Here is a 16115-nt window from a genome sequence, read left to right on the forward strand (position 1 = left end):
GTGGCTTTAGACTTGGTAAATCCACCATGGTCAAATCCTGGAAAAGACCCGAGAAGGACAGGTCAACTCTTCGTTGACTACAAGACCGCTTTCGATAGACTATACGTTCAAAGGTATTTTCAGCCATGTCTGAGTTTGGTATTCCTGCAAAAATAATAAGACTCTGATTGGATGATACTGCTGATACACGTTCCTCAGTAAGAATAGGAAATAATCTCTCCGAATCATTCGTTAACGAACGAGGTTTCATACAATAATACAGCTTATCGCGTGATCTCATTAATATCATGCTGGACATGATTCTACGAGATGCAGATATGAATAGATATGGCACATTATTGACAAGAGAAAACATGCTACTTGCCTATGCCGACGACTTCGGCATAGAAGACCAGAAAATGGATAATGTTTGGAACCACAACATTGAGATATTCAGCAAGTTTATCTACCCCGTCACCGCCGTAACCGAAACGAATGTATTAAGCAAGCAGGGGAAGATTTAACCATACAACACACTGATACTACCCATGTTGTTGTATGTTTTCGATGCATGGGTGTTTGTGAGAGCAGACGAGGCAGTGTTTGGAGTGTTTGTGAGAAACACAAACCGGCACGACCAAAACAAACACAAAGAAACACAAACCGGCACGATGGAATGATCAAGTTTTAAAAGACATCTCGAACTTAGTGTCAGTCATTTTAAAAGGAGCGCAGAAGAGCGAGGCACTTGGAACGCTATTTTAAGTCCGGTTAATGGAACAAACGTTCTGTCATAGTCAATTAAAGTAAGTCAGGTATAGCTTTTTTATATTTATATCTATCGGCCTATGTATATGCATTTCCTGGGTTGTGTTAGCCCAAATTTTCGTCCGATTTTAACAAAATGTTGCCATAATTCGTTTTATTCTATGTGTAGTTGGTTTCGTGGATATCGGTTTCATCCGAAGTAGACTTCATTTTCATTGTTGTAATGGAAATACTTCTAATCAGTATCTTCTTTAAATGAGAAATTATAATCAACCATTGCTTGGATGAAAAAGTAAGAGTGCCGGATAGCATTCCAAGAATTTTTAATAACACAAGGATATCGCCAAATATTCTTTTTTTTTTTTTTAAATGTAAATAATAACTTTTTAAAGCATCTATGCAATCATCGCGTTAACAATAGACACCACCCGTACACATGAATGTGTAAAAAGCAGATCCATCAAACATGGATACGACTTTGTTCAACGTGAAATTTGCTCAGTTTGAAAATTACCATCTTAACGTAAACATCAATACTATTAACTCCAGAACGCGGACGGCTGCCGGTAAAATTTTTCATTCTCAAATTTCTAACGAAACCGAGAAGGAAGCGCTTCATTCTATCCTTGCTTTTTGCTCTTAACAATCGCCAATAAATTATCAACAAAACAGTTGCAAATACGAGTACACCTACCCGACAAACGTTTAACATAAGTAGTTATATATTTCATGAAATGTGTCTATCTTTGTGCTGTTACAGATTACAGTTATTTTTCTATCGAAGAACTATTGTGATATACTTGTAATTTATTCTTCTTTCCCCATATGAAAATATGTACATAATGACAATAACATAAACCTTGTGGTTTTTTGGCACTCGCGAATAAGTGTTTAGTTTTTTATTTTAAATTGCCTTACTAATTATCACATTACAATGAGCGCCAAAATAAAGAGTACAAAAGCAATTATTTACGTGTCCGTTAACAAGTGTTTTAGTGCTGAAGCATTTTATTTTTGATTTTAAGTTTGAATTAGAGAACTAAATACGGAAAAAGTACTGTAAATTGCTTTAATTATTTTTGACATTGAAATTCGATTTTTTTGTATCATCGCAAGTGATTGGTATCGTTAATTTCCCATCACCTATATTTCAAACGAAAATTATAAGTAAAAATCAGGAGATCGATTTATATAGAAGCAATAGCAATGCACAGACTAAATAAAACCAAGGTTAATAAGTCAGTTGGAAGTCATAAGTGAAATCAATGTACAATACATGTTAGTCTTATCGGATGAAAATTGCGCCCTCTATAGGTGCAATTCAGTGTCGGATTGCTTATTTTTGTTTAGTTATGCCAAAAATTTAGCTTTCGGATAGTATCCATCGGGAAAAATATCAATCGATATTCAGCCAAAAAATTAAATATCGATAGTGCCATCGATGTTTTGCCAACTCTATACAGAAGGCATACATTGAAAATATTTTTAATTGTACGAATTAAATTGTTATTAAATAATTTAATTTGTGAGTATTTATTTCTGCGTTCTGTGTGAAAGAGGACACTCACACATATGTATGTAATGCAAAGAAGTGCGAATTAGCCAAATACGTATATATACAAAAAAATATCAAGAAATATAGAAAGTGTGTTTTTTATCTCTCAATAAAAAAAATAATTTATTAAATAATAATTTTTAAGTTAAAACAATATATTTTAAAGTGTTATGCGTAAATAGTATAAAGAAGAAAAAATAAGGATGTGAACAAATGAAATAAGTACATTCCAAACGAAAAAAATTTAAGGACATGGAAGAAGGTAGACGAAGTATTTATAAACATATTTTAATACGTTTTTATCCCTATAGAGACTATATTGGCTTAAAAAAGGACGCTGATCGGAAGATAACAAATTCAGATTTTGTGGCTTGTGCTCAAAATGCTAAGATTCTGATTTATTACGTTTTACTTTAATATGAATATAAATTATTTGTTCATTATACTTTTTGCAGACGGTGTCCACGACAACGAAGAGAGGCTCATAAAGGAAATAAGTTTTTTCTTCTTTCTTTAGAAAATATAAATAAAAAAATAAATATTCACTTTACTAAAAACAATACACAATATGTTTTACACGCAATTTAATCCAAATAAAACAAAAAGTTTTTTATTAATGCAAAAAATATCAAAAATGTCCTTTTATTAAATTGGTAAAAATGTTATGTGAGAGAAGGGACAACTTTCAAACAAATTGGCTTATTGAGTAAACCACCGCTTTAATTGAATTTTTGAGCTTGTCACAAATCCACATTACAAAACTGTTAATCAGTAAAAAAAAATCGTTTATAGGTTCGATTTCAGAGAATTTTTTAATTGAATGTACAAATTTCTTAATTAAACCATGTTTTTAATTTTTTCTGAAAGCTTTAAAGTAGGTTTATTTGAATTTCCTTTATATTATACACACACCAACCACTGTGAGGCGATTTTCGTCTTTGCTTATATGATTAAATATATATAAAACAAAGCTAATGATTAAAACATAGTTTTCAACGCCGATTAAGGGTTGGTATTCTATTCTGCTTTCGGAATAGCCACTGAAATTTGTAAATGTTTCGCAAGCGAAATTTGACAGCAATCAAATGTTTTTATTTTCATACCAAAACACGTTTCTTTATCTGCACTTATTGTTTTCTCTATTTATATATTTGTTCTCAAACAAATAAAAAATACGAACCATTGAAACCAATGAAACAAACTAAAATGTTGCCGGCAATAGTTTTAAGTGTTGTCACTATAATAGTTTTTTGTCATTTTACTCACTAAAAACATAGCCGATTTTCAGTCAACGTTTCGCCGACGGATATGGAGTTTGACAGCATTCCGCTCGAAAAACTGAATAGAATACTCAGCTTAAAGATGGCTTTCGGATAAATGTATAACGTAACACATAAAGAAATTCTACTTAAGCTTAAAACTTTGCAAACCATGTTTCTAATTTGGTAGAGGAAAGTGGTCAAATTTCATAACGCCCATTGTTCGTTATAGGTGAGATAAATATAAGGTGTACGATTTTTTATATTTCATACTTTAACATTAAGATCAATGTGCGAAAAATCATTATGTTGACATAAAAAAAGATTTCATAAAATGTAGTTAATAACACTCATATTCCCCATCCCGAGAAAGTAACAAATGAGGCAGTTAGTGTACTTTTTATTCATTTTCTCTTTTTGAAAACTTCTGTACTGGATTCCAAAATCCTTGATTTAAACGTTTGTATGAGAATATTTGGTCTATACTATAACTCATATTTATTTGTGCATTTACTTTTGAGCATTTACTTAGCATTGCTTTGAACTATCTGTATGGTTTTTCTACTTCCCGCGCCCAAACTTTTTTGTATCTAAGTGCATAATTTTCAAAAAATTTCCAATGCTCCAGGCGAATAAACATAATTGTAAGGTAACTAAGTATTTGTGATGTTAGAAATACAAGCAACGTAAACCAGCTGCTACTTCCTTGGCAATTAAATTTTATTATTAAGAAAGAGGTCAAGTTTTATGGTGTCAATAATAGAATATGTGTTAATTGGACACAAACGTTCAAATGGACCAAACCTTGTAGTGGTTCTACTTGTACAAAATGTACATTAGACTGTCCCATTCAATAAAGCTGAGTATTCTGTTCAGCTTTTCAGGCGGAATACTGTCAAACTCCAAATAAAAAACGTCGGCGAAACGTTGGCTAGAAATATGCGGAAAAGTAGTAGTCTGCTTATAGCGAGGAAACAACATTGTACCTTAGTTGCAAATTGGGACGTCCTTAAATATTTATATTCCAAAATTTTTATATTCTTTCTAGTTTAAAATAGGATTTTTCGAGAAAGATGCAATTGTAAGCCATTTGTGGAGTAAAATGTGATTAAGAAAATTAAATTCGAAGTGAAAGGTTGTATCCGTTAATATCAAAGGGCTGCACAAGAAAAATTGAATGAACCCTGAATGTTGTGACAACATGTCATTGTATTAAAGGGCTGCACATGTCGAATTGGATGAACCTTTGAATGTTGTGACAGCATGTCATTGTCCTTTTAGATTATGCCGTTCAAATTAAATAACAGACGCAGGCCATCACAACTGCATACGACAACCACAAAAGCATGCCCAAGCGGCCAAAAGCGGCGTGACGTGAAAAACAGCGACACGTTGGTGAGATCATCTCAGTTAAATCAAAAACCATACAGCATGGCGGGAAGTGTGATTTTTCCCCTGGACTTTTTCACTCATGTGGAAGCGAGAAATATGGAGTACATATTTCAGAAACTAAATAAATGGCGTAGAATTTTTAAGTGAGGAATAAAATATTTTTACTCTCATTCAATAAAGACAACAACTAAAAACAACTAAAATTTCGTAAGTGAAATTTCTGTATACCCTTTCAGTGTGCACTAGCATTTTATGCTATCTTTAAAAAAATATTGGTATAGCGATAACCCCCTTTTTTTGCCTACAGGTACAATTTTATGTCATGAGCATTAAAAACAAATTTTCTTTGCTAAATGGTAATATAATACTAAAACAACAATTTTTGCACTAAAAACTTAGTGGCTGACCAAATCAAAAGATTTGTTTTTTAATTTTCAATATTAAAAAAAATTCTTAAGAAAATTAAAAAAAACTACGCCACTATAAATGCTGTAAATAACAAATATATGAAATTTCATTCAAATTTGACAATGGAATAGATGGGTTGATTTTAATGGGTTATAATTTTTTTAATTTTAAATGAATTTATTTGAATAGAGGCTAACTTTGAGCATGTTTAAAAACTTTATAGCTAGTTGCTATAATAAATAAAGACCGCAAAAATCTGTAATTGTTTTTTATCACCTTTTTGCAGTACCATAAAAATTCTCAATTACAAAAAAAGGAAAAAGGTTTTATGATGCATGATTTCCCCACTATAAACAGAGTACTACTTTTCACCTATTTTCCTCCAGCATTTTGCCGACGTTTTTTATCTAGTGTTTGAAAGCATTCCGCCTGAAAAGCTGAAAAAAATACTCAGCTTAAGGGTTCGTATTCTATTCTGCTTTCGGAATAGTCGCGGAAATCTTTAGTTGTTCCGCGAGCGGAATTTGACAGTTACGTTTTTTTTTAATTTCATACCAAAAGACGTATTTTTTCTGCACTTATAGTTTTATTATTTTTTTTCGCAAATAAGTATAATAACGAAAAGAAAAAACGAATCATTGAAACCAATTAAACAAAAATGATGCCGACAATGATGTCAAGCGTTGACACTAAAATTTCTTTTTGCCGTTTTCCCCACTATAACAGAGTACTACTTTTCCACCTATTTTCCTTCAGCGTTTGACAGCATTCCGCCTGAAAAGCAGAACAGAATACTCAGCTTTAAGGTGGAGTTACATATGCATTAAAAATGCGTGCATTAAAAATGCAACTCTGCAAACAAATACCACAAGAGCGATGTGCAAAAGTGCAAGATTTTTCAACTTTAGCTGAGCATTCTGTTCAGCTTTTCAAGCGGAATGCTGTCATAAAAAAAACGTCGGCGAAACATTGGCGGAAAAGTAGTACTCTATTTATAGTGAGGAAAATAGAAAAAAAAACTATTATAGTGGCAACACTTAAAACTATTGCCGGCATAATTTTTTTTATTGGTTTCAATGATTCGTTTTTCTTTCTTTATTTAAAAAAAATATATATATATATATAAACTAGAGAAAACAATAAGTGCAGATCATGGCGAAACAATTAAAATCATATGGTGCAATCCGCCATCTTGTCATCAAGCTGATTGCGTACATGAGCAGAGAATATGGGAGAAAGAAGATAACAACAAAGAGAATGCAAACAAAAATCTGGTATCTTAATACCGTCAAACCTGGCCGGCTGTTAACAGTTGTTCGCATGAGACCACCTTTTTAAATCCGCCTTGAGTGCAGATAAAGAAACGTGTTTTGAAATGGAAATAAAAACATTTGCTTGCTGTCAAATTCCGCTCGCGGAACAATTAAAAATTTCAGCGGCTATTCCGAAAGCAGAATAGAATACCAACCCTTTGACGATTGAACTCGTGCATCATTCTGTGTTGCCATACATGAAGTAGTGTGTTAAGGCGTGAAAGTTAAAAATTCTACAACTATTGCGCATTGTTTTTGTGGGATTTGTTTGCAGAGTTGCATTTTTAATGCTCGCTCATATTATGTAACTCCACCTTTAGTATGACATTCATTTGCCAGTCAAATTGGGAAAATAGAGACTTCTAAAGGCAGATATATCTTTTCAGCTCAATCGGATAAAATTGAAACCTCTAAGGGTACAATAAGTCAAATCGGTGATATCAAAATATACCCCTAACGACCTGTATCGATAAGAAAAATATTCGTAAAATTAAAAAAAAGAAATCGTGACAACAAAAGTCGCCGCGTCCCGTTCTAGCCTGTATTTACTTTTTGTAATTACACTTCCATTGCGTTATGGCCTAATATATTTGTATCTATTAAATTAGGCATATCCGATGGGCTTGTTTTTACTACAGTTACGTGTTATATACTCGCACAATCATGGGCATGTTTGCGTTTCATTCTTATCAAAAAACACTTTCCAGAAAAAGTCAAAATGTTCACAAATATCATATATCATAATTATTTGTAGATCAATTGCGTGTTGCACTTCAGCGAAATTGTTACTTTAAAATGGACACAACACCATTCGCTCCAGATACTGTCAGCCAATGCGGGCCAACGTGGTTGGATTTGGAATATATAAAAAAGATAATTCAAAGGTATACCAACAATCAGTTGGTTGAGATTAAGAGTTTTAAGGTAAGCTCAGCCACTGCCAAAGGAGAGAACTATTTAAGTGCCTTGTATATGTTGGATGTGCGGTACAAAAACAATGTAGATGACGAGAGTGAGACATGGGAACGATCATTCATGTTAAAGACGCGTCTGGAGAACGAGTTGGTTGAGCAGCTGGAGGAACATTTAGACGTTTTTGTTCGAGAAGCTCAGTATTATACCGCGATAAGCGATGAAATCGACAAGTTATTGGGTGCTGATGTATCCATCTTCGGACCGAAGTAAGTGCGATTTATAATTGTTTATCTTTTATATTTATACCCCACAGCGCAACATTTACAAGGAGAGAGCTAGACCCATTCTTAAGTATAACGATCGGCTTAGAATTACTTCCTGATTCAATTATGCTATGTCTGCTTGTTCACGTAGTCTTGTAATCAATGTAAAGGTCTCTTTTGTTGCCGATTGCCATTAAAATTTGGACATACCACTTTTTTGGTCCTAGGACTAACACAATTTTAATTGAAAAAATCGATATATACCGTCAATTTAATGTTCACTCATATTTGCTTAAAAGTAGCATGTATACTTGGTGCAATAGAGTATTATACAGTCGGCTCCGTTCTTTTGCCTTTCCATACTCGTTTTATATTTGGTGTGTTTCTTTTTGTCCTATCCAGTGCAAGTCAGATGTGCTGGATAAAATATTGGGTTGCCCAAAAAGTAATTGCAGATTTTTTAAAAGAAAGTAAATGCATTTTTAATAAAACTTAGAATGAACTTTAATCAAATATACTTTTTTTACACTTTTTTTCTAAAGCAAGCTAAAATTAACAGCTGATAACTGACAGAAAAAAGAATGCAATTACAGAGTCACAAGCTGTGAAAAAATTTGTCAACGCCGACTATATGAAAAATCCGCAATTACTTTTTGGGCAACCCAATATCAGTACAAATTTCTACTGGTAAGTTTTCGATAACGTGCAATAACAGATAAAAGAAAATGATTAGTCGTGATTTGCACTATATAGTACTAAATAAAAACACAGCAATTAATTGACTATTTGACCTACCCCAGATTAATAATTATATGTGCAAGAAATTTTTGCTGTTGTCTAAATGAGACCAGTAATGGAACAACAATTAGAGGACAAAATTTTCAGCCTTTTTCATTCCATAGCCAATTCTCTGTTTAAACTTCTTCCAAATTACCGTTATTATAAATTTCTGTGGAAGTTTAAAATTTCCATAGAAAATATTTATATGTGCATTATGGAAAGTTTAAGTTGTAGTAGCCAAGGTGTATTTTATAAGGTGGCCGCATCAGCACAGCTGATGGAATTTGATAAGTCAAATCATTTTTGAATTCGCCTTATAAATATTTAAACTTCAAAATAAATATTTTATAAATTGATTTTTGAGTTTGCTGCTGTTTTGGTTCTTAAACTTAGGTTGTAAATGGTACGCGTATAACAACCTCAATCGCTATCAGCTTCACTCAGGAAACTTGGGTTTATTGCGTCGCCCTCGAAATAGATTCAAAAAGCGCCGACAAACAAAGACAAAATTTACGGCGGTACAATGTCAGATATTATTTAGAATGAAAAAGATAAGGAGCCAACATGCATGACAATAATGGGGACCAGGCGGTTCCCCCCCAATCTGCCATTTCAAGCCCCAACTGCAGTGAAAAATTAGTGAAAGGACGATGTGCCTAAAAGTAATTTAGATAAGAATAATTTTCAGTCAGTGGCACAATAGGTGCACAACCGTCAACCAGCGCGATTTCAAAGTCCTGACATTGCAATTGCTTGTTAGAAGATCTATCAGTAGTGAGAGCGATAGCTCCACCCCATCTAGGAGAGGTCCCCTAAACACACCAAATTACTTTATATGGGTGAATAGCACCAACTTGATCTTTCGGGGGTTTACGTCAAGTCCATTGGCCAATCTTGGCAGCCTACTATATGCTCTCTGAACGAACACACACTAAGATGAAAACGTCATATTCGTAGCCAACAAGCTTTAGCCCCCTCCTTTTCAAATGATCTAAAAATCCCACAATTATCCAAGAGCCCCAAAAAGGGTAACAAAACCCGTTCTTAAGCTTTAGTCACAATATTCCTATTGAAGCTCTTTGCTAGTGGTACGCTAACTATCATGCCCATGACCATCGTATGAACTCAATTCAGGAGGAATCCTCATGTCCTCCAGAGAGTCATGCATTTGACACATGCGATGTGTGGTCCCTGGTTATAATAGTGACAAACATCCTATTATAACCAGGAACTACCCTGGTCTACCGTGGAAGGTTAAATGCATCCTTGTTGCTGTTGTTGTTGTTGTTGTAGCAGTTTGTTGTGTTCTATCTTTCGTCTGCTTGATTCTGTTGAGTGTCTAAGATCGGGTGCGTTCAGAGGGATCTGGACTCTGCATTCTTGGTAGCATTTGGTAGCTAGTTTATCGCTATAACATATTGATGGCTTTGTCTGGAGCTAATAGGAATTTTTAACAATTTTAAATTTGTTTTTGTTTTTGCTTGTCACTCAAAAATTAATAAACATCTTTCATCTTGCTCTGATTGGTCGAAGCAAATTTGCCGAAAATTTTAAATGTCATGGCGATTTGAATTTTCTTCGCCCTGTTTACAAATTTTGACATATCAAGTTCCCAAAAAAGATGCTTTGTTGTAGCAATTCGCCGATGCGTATTTAATAAGGTGGCCGCATCGGCGAATTGCTAAATTTGTAAACAGGGCGAAGAAAATTCAATTCGCCCTGACATTTAAAATTTTCGGCAAAATTTTTTCGACCAATCAGGATAAGAAGAAAAAAGTTTATTAATTTTTGGGTGTCAGGAAAACACATATTTAAAAATGTTCAAAATACCAATTAGCTCCAGAGGTTTTACCCACAAAACTGTCGGGAACATTGTGACCCTTCTGTGTGGTGTTCATTGCTGTCACGAGAAGTTGAGCTTCGAGCTACCGGACTATTGGTTGCGAATAATGGAACGCCAATACGTTTATAGGGTATAGTGTTCTGTTATGACTTTCAACGTCTTTACCGAGGTTGATCTGAATCGGTCGATAGCCAGATATAGCTATCATATAAACCGATATCACGATTTTGCTTCTTTTTCATCTGTAGGGTGCAATTTTGTTACTGTATTGGCTCAAATTTTGCAAGTAGTGTTTTGAAATGACTTCTAATTAGAGATTTGCGCGTGACTGATATATAAGTTGTCAAACATTTGAACCAAAAATCGAATTATCGACATTTGCTTTTATTTTATTATATTATTAATTGTCTGTAAAATTTGAAATGTGCAAGAGGATGAACATAAGCGCCAATGAACTTTTTTTTTTTATATCTCCCTCTCTAGAACGGTGTACGTTGACGAACGGATTATTGTAATGGAGAATCTTAAGTTACGTGGCTATAGTATAGGAGATGTAAAGCAAGGTCTGAATGAAAGTCAATGCCTGTTGGTTCTAAGAAAGTTGGGAAAATTTCACGCCGTCTCCATGGTTTTGTATGGGAAGGTGATCGGGCTTGTTTGTTCCTGTAGTCTTGTAAATTATTATTTTGCTTATTCTATTATAGAATCCAGACATATTTCGTTTTCACTTGCCTGGAAATATATCAGACCATCCTTCACCGATGCATATGATATATAAAGCTTGTGTTAAAACTACCATTGAATATTGCAATGCTACCGAAGATCTGAAGAAGTTCGTACCGAAATTGGAAGTCTTTGGTCAGAGCATTATAGCTAAACTAATAAATGTATACAGCCGCAATCTGAACGATAGGTATCATGTTCTAAATCATGGTGATGTTTGGGTTAACAATTTAATGTTTCATGCTCACGAGCCGGATGTGCTATTTGTAAGTCTCTATTGTAACTTTTACCATGAAAACTATTTACGAATTTTTAAATTTAAGATTGACTTTCAAGAGGGATTTTATGGATCTCCAGGAATCGATTTGAACTACCTAATATTTACCTCGTTGCAAGCAGATGTATTTCAATGTCATTTCGATGACTTAGTGCTAGCATATCATCAATCACTGTGTGACACCCTTGTCGAGCTCAACTATCAACACCGTATACCAACATTAGACGATGTCAAAAAGGAAATTTATTCCAAAGGATTTCATGGTGAGCTTCATGAAAAATAACAACAAATTTAAGTTTGAAAATTTTTTTGTTTGTCTGCTTCAATCAGGCCTAGCAACTGCCACCTGCTTATTGCCGATATTGATTAACGAAAATACTGAATTGGCGGACCCCGAAAACTTTGTCTTAGAGACTGATGAGGCTATACAAAACAGACGTAAAATATTTTATAATCAAAATTTTGGCGATCGTTTAAAAATATTCCTAAAGTTTTTTGAAGACTTTGGTATTTTATAAAAACAAAATATATTGAAAAAATTGCCCACACTATTTTGGTTTCCGCTTTTTATAATTACGTGGTATCCAATTCTAAATTAAAAATTGGCTATTGCCGTTAAGTACTACCATTTTTAATGATCTTCTTTTCATTTGTTCTTCGAAGTTATGATTAAAAATTATTTAGATATTAAATAAAGTTTAGGAATTCTTCATCTTTTTGCCAACAACAGGCTCAAACGTATGGCTTTTCAGTTAAAGGCAATTTTTGTTGGGTATTTACGACACACAAAACACTTTTGTTACAAAGTTTTATTTTTATTGTAACTGTGCAACGTTTCGCTCCAACATATCAAACGTTAACCATAAATGAAGAATTATTGAACGTAAGTGACTTAGTTTACTGTGAATCATTTATCCACTTCACCAACGGTAAAGACATTTTTCATGGCAAAAATTTGTCGATAGCCACAAACAACTATTTCTCTCTACTACAAAGAGAGGTTGAGTATATGAGCGTACAGTAACAATCTTGTACACATAACTTTGCTTTTTGACTGAGCGATCATTACTTTTTGAAGAGCAGACAGTATGTTGAGAAGGGGCCTAATTCTGGCATTCGTTATCGAGCGAATTTTTGTTCGAAGATTAATTCCGTTCCATGAGTTCAAATTGGATCATGGCCTACGATCGTAATTCGTCATAAAGATATCGAATTCGAGGAAGAAAAATTGATACGCCGAGCATATTTTGCCATCTCAATGGCAAACAAAGCAAATGAAGGTTGTTAAAAAAAGTTATTACTTCTAAAAAAGTAAATAAAACACGTTCTAACAAAACTGTTTTCTTTAATGATATGTTACTGTTTTTACACTATAAATTGCTGTTTTATGTGAAAAAGGACAAACAAAATATGTGGATTAAGTCTCCCCTAGCACAGCCAAGAGTGCTTGTTTGATGTTAGTTTTTTCGGGCAAGCACAAGAAGAACAACAGCCAAAGTACAATTGGATAAGTGAGAACCTTTTCCTTGAAAATTATCCTGCTGCCTTAAATTTAGTGGTTAAATGAGACAACTTTTGGTTTGGTCATGTTGGTAGATAATTTGATAATTTGCTTTGGCGAATTTGGCTTAAGCACAAAGTTAATTTTTGTCCAATGTAAGGGACCAAAAAAGTGAATATTTTATAATTATTGTTTTATTTTATGACATAAATACTTCGATTTCTAATTTTTAGCCTAGTTTATTGAAAATAGACGAAAATTTGTTATTTACAATAGGTAAATTGCTGCGAGCAAAAACTCGCACATTTCTGTTCGAAGCTTCGAATAGAATTAATCGATAACGGATGCCATAATCCAAAAAATTTGTGTAATTCGATCGTATTAAATTGATTGCGGATGCGAGAATTAGGCTCAGTCGTTTGCGAATGGTAAACTCGGAAAGTGACAATTTTAAAAATTTCGCCTTAAGGCCGGTACTATATTCGGTTTTCGCTTTGGAACTCCATATTAAAAAAAATAAACGGAAAAATTTTGGGAAATGTGTTCGTTTCGTCATAACTTGTTTTTTCATCTAGGGAAAATTTACATTTCGGGACGCCCATTGAGAGCATATTTGTCACTAGTTCTTGCGTAAATTTTTCACAAAATATCGTATCATGTGCTTTCATCGTAACAAATTCCCAAAGTATCCTCTTCATCCTCATCGAGTAAACTCCTACAGAAGTCATTGTGCGGCATCCCCATGCGCGCTGCCATGCGGCCTATGGCACAGTGCCTGGTCATGACCCCTATCAGGGTACTTATCAAACTCTTATCGAACGCCAGCATCTCCCTCGTCCTTCTTCGGTCGATGATCGGCCATAGCGCCTTTGCAATCCTGCAACCATCCACCGAGTCCCGTCATTGTGGGCCCGGAGCCTATCTAGCGAATTCAAACAATCCTCCGCGCATTTCGACCTCACCATACTCGACCCTAAGGCCTTGAGCGCCGCCGTACTACATTCTGTGTTTCGAGGGCGATAATTCCCTTACCAGAATTTCTCTTGCGTCCACCGCAATGGCACAGACCTCTGGCATAAAAACTGTACACTCGTCCGGCAGTCTTAGAGACATACTGATATTGATTGCATCAAAGTAGACCCTCAATCCAGTCCGACTCCACCTTGGAGCCATCTGTGTAGATCCAGATCTCATCCTCCTCAAGTACAGCATTCGCTCTCCATTCGTCCCTCTCAGGAAATCAAATCTCGAATGCCCTCACTCCAGTCGGCACTGGTGTCAGGTAATCGGAGATCCTCCTCAGTCTAACCCTGGCGGCACATTTCCGAATATAAGCCTCAATGGGCTACATATCCAGCATTGCCTTCAGGCCTGCCTGCGGGGCGGATCTCAGTGATTTCGACGCTGGCCAGTCTCTGGACCTTCTCGAACTCCCTCGTACGCGTCCTCTTCTCTATGGCATCCCACCATACCAGAGCTCCATAGGCCAGCACTGGTCTCACGAGGGCCGTATACATCCAACAATTTAAGAGATTAACCGTCTTAATATATTTAATTGGTTTGTTTTCAATGTAGCATTTTTATTTTGTGTATATGCTATAACTTTTTTTCCTTTTTCAATATCATGTTATAATCTTTAAAGTATATAATATTTTTGATCTGACCTATAAAGTATAGATATTCTTGATGGTCTTGGCGCTCTGAGTCGATTCAATCTTGTCTGACCGCCCTCCTGTCATACCACCAAAGCATTGGAATGAAATTCTACAACGATACTTGATGTAAGTGTTTGCGTCCTCCTTTTGACATGGTCCAAATTTGAAAATGACTTATATTCGTACACTGATATACGGTACTTTGCCAATACCGCCTGGTATTATTTTGCTCGCGTCATTGGCAAAGATTTGTAATACCATTTGGTATCAATTCAATACCAGACAAAGGAGTCTTTATAAGAATTGACGGCGTCAGATTTGTGTTCTTATCATCGCGCCAAAAGATTTGTTGAGCTTTGTACTTTGTACTGTTCAAATACCCGATAGCGGTGAAAATGGAAATAGTATAAAATCTAAGAATATTCTACATCCAAAACATGATAGTCTGTTGTGTGGAAAACGATACTGTGTTGTTGTATTCATATGAAAACCACTTCTGGGAATCAATGAATATGAAATCAATAGCTGAATACAAGGAATTGAGGTTGGTCACGGTGTAATATTACTTTTTGTAATTGTTAAGGGAGGCCACCGTAGCGGAGAGGTTAGCATGTCCGCCTATGATGCTGAACGCCTGGATTCGAATCCTGGCGAGATCATCAGAAAAAATTTTCACCGGTAGTTTTCCCCTCCTAATGCTGGCATCATTTTTGAGGTACTATGCCATGTAAAACTTCTCTCCAAAGAGGTGTCGCACTGCGGCTCTCCGTTCGAACTCAGCCATAAAAAGGAGGCCCCTTATCATTGAAGTTAAACTTGAATCGGACTGCACTCTTTGATATGTGAGAAGTTTGCCCCTGTTCCTTAGTGGAATGTTCATGGGCAAAATTTGCATTTGCAATTATTAACACAAATAATCGAAATAAAATTTGATTAAAATTATTTTCAATGTTTTTTTTGGTTCATTAGGGGGTGGAATAATCAATAATGGTCTGGTGCTAAAACCAGTGATGGATTGGTACTAAAACCAATACCAGTTCCGTAACAAGGCTAGTACCAAACGGTACTAAACATTTTGTGCTTCATTACAAATAAATAAACAAACGCAGTGCAACAATTTAATTTTTATATAATTGAGAAAGAAGATAACCCATTGTTTTCAATGAAGAATGGCAACTACGAACAACGATTCGAAATCTGTCGTTTTCTTTTGTTTCATTCTATAAATCCTAAACAAAATGAGAGCGTTGTATTGAAAAATGCAACTGTTCAAGCAAATGTCAAAAAATAAACTCGCAAAAGTTAAACTATTTTTAACTTTGAGAACCAAAACACAACTTACGTGTGGTAGCATAGAATGACCAATGAAAACTAGCTAAATCAAATTCATTGTTTTTACACAGATTTCTTTGAATTTTCTATTCTCTTAAGTTTCTTCGTTTATTTCTAATATTTGCGCTTGGTTCCACTTTAAAGAGTCGTAT

General features: G+C 34.8%; 1 protein-coding gene across 1 annotated transcript; it reads left to right on the forward strand.

Moving 5' to 3' along the window:
• The first annotated feature begins 1218 nt into the window (after positions 1–1218).
• Positions 1219–12110, forward strand: LOC106089560 (uncharacterized). The gene is made up of 6 exons (XM_013255405.2): positions 1219–1313; positions 7429–7855; positions 10959–11118; positions 11180–11464; positions 11522–11738; positions 11806–12110. The coding sequence occupies exons 2-6, from the start codon at positions 7470–7472 to the stop codon at positions 11991–11993; spliced, it is 1236 nt and encodes a 411-aa protein (XP_013110859.1). The 5' UTR covers positions 1219–1313; positions 7429–7469; the 3' UTR covers positions 11994–12110.
• The last annotated feature ends 4005 nt before the right edge of the window (positions 12111–16115 follow it).

The sequence above is a fragment of the Stomoxys calcitrans genome, chromosome 2 (genome assembly GCF_963082655.1).
Source record: "Stomoxys calcitrans chromosome 2, idStoCalc2.1, whole genome shotgun sequence".
Classification (NCBI taxonomy): domain Eukaryota; kingdom Metazoa; phylum Arthropoda; class Insecta; order Diptera; family Muscidae; genus Stomoxys; species Stomoxys calcitrans.

Bases quoted from the DNA above. Each gene is read 5' to 3' on its own strand.
- LOC106089560 (XM_013255405.2), top strand. From the start codon at position 7,470: ATGGACACAACACCATTCGCTCCAGATACTGTCAGCCAATGCGGGCCA. The intron at 7,856-10,958 runs GTAAGTGCGATT...CTCCCTCTCTAG, and splicing joins GTATCCATCTTCGGACCGAA to AACGGTGTACGTTGACGAAC. The intron at 11,465-11,521 runs GTAAGTCTCTAT...TTTAAATTTAAG, and splicing joins ACGAGCCGGATGTGCTATTT to ATTGACTTTCAAGAGGGATT.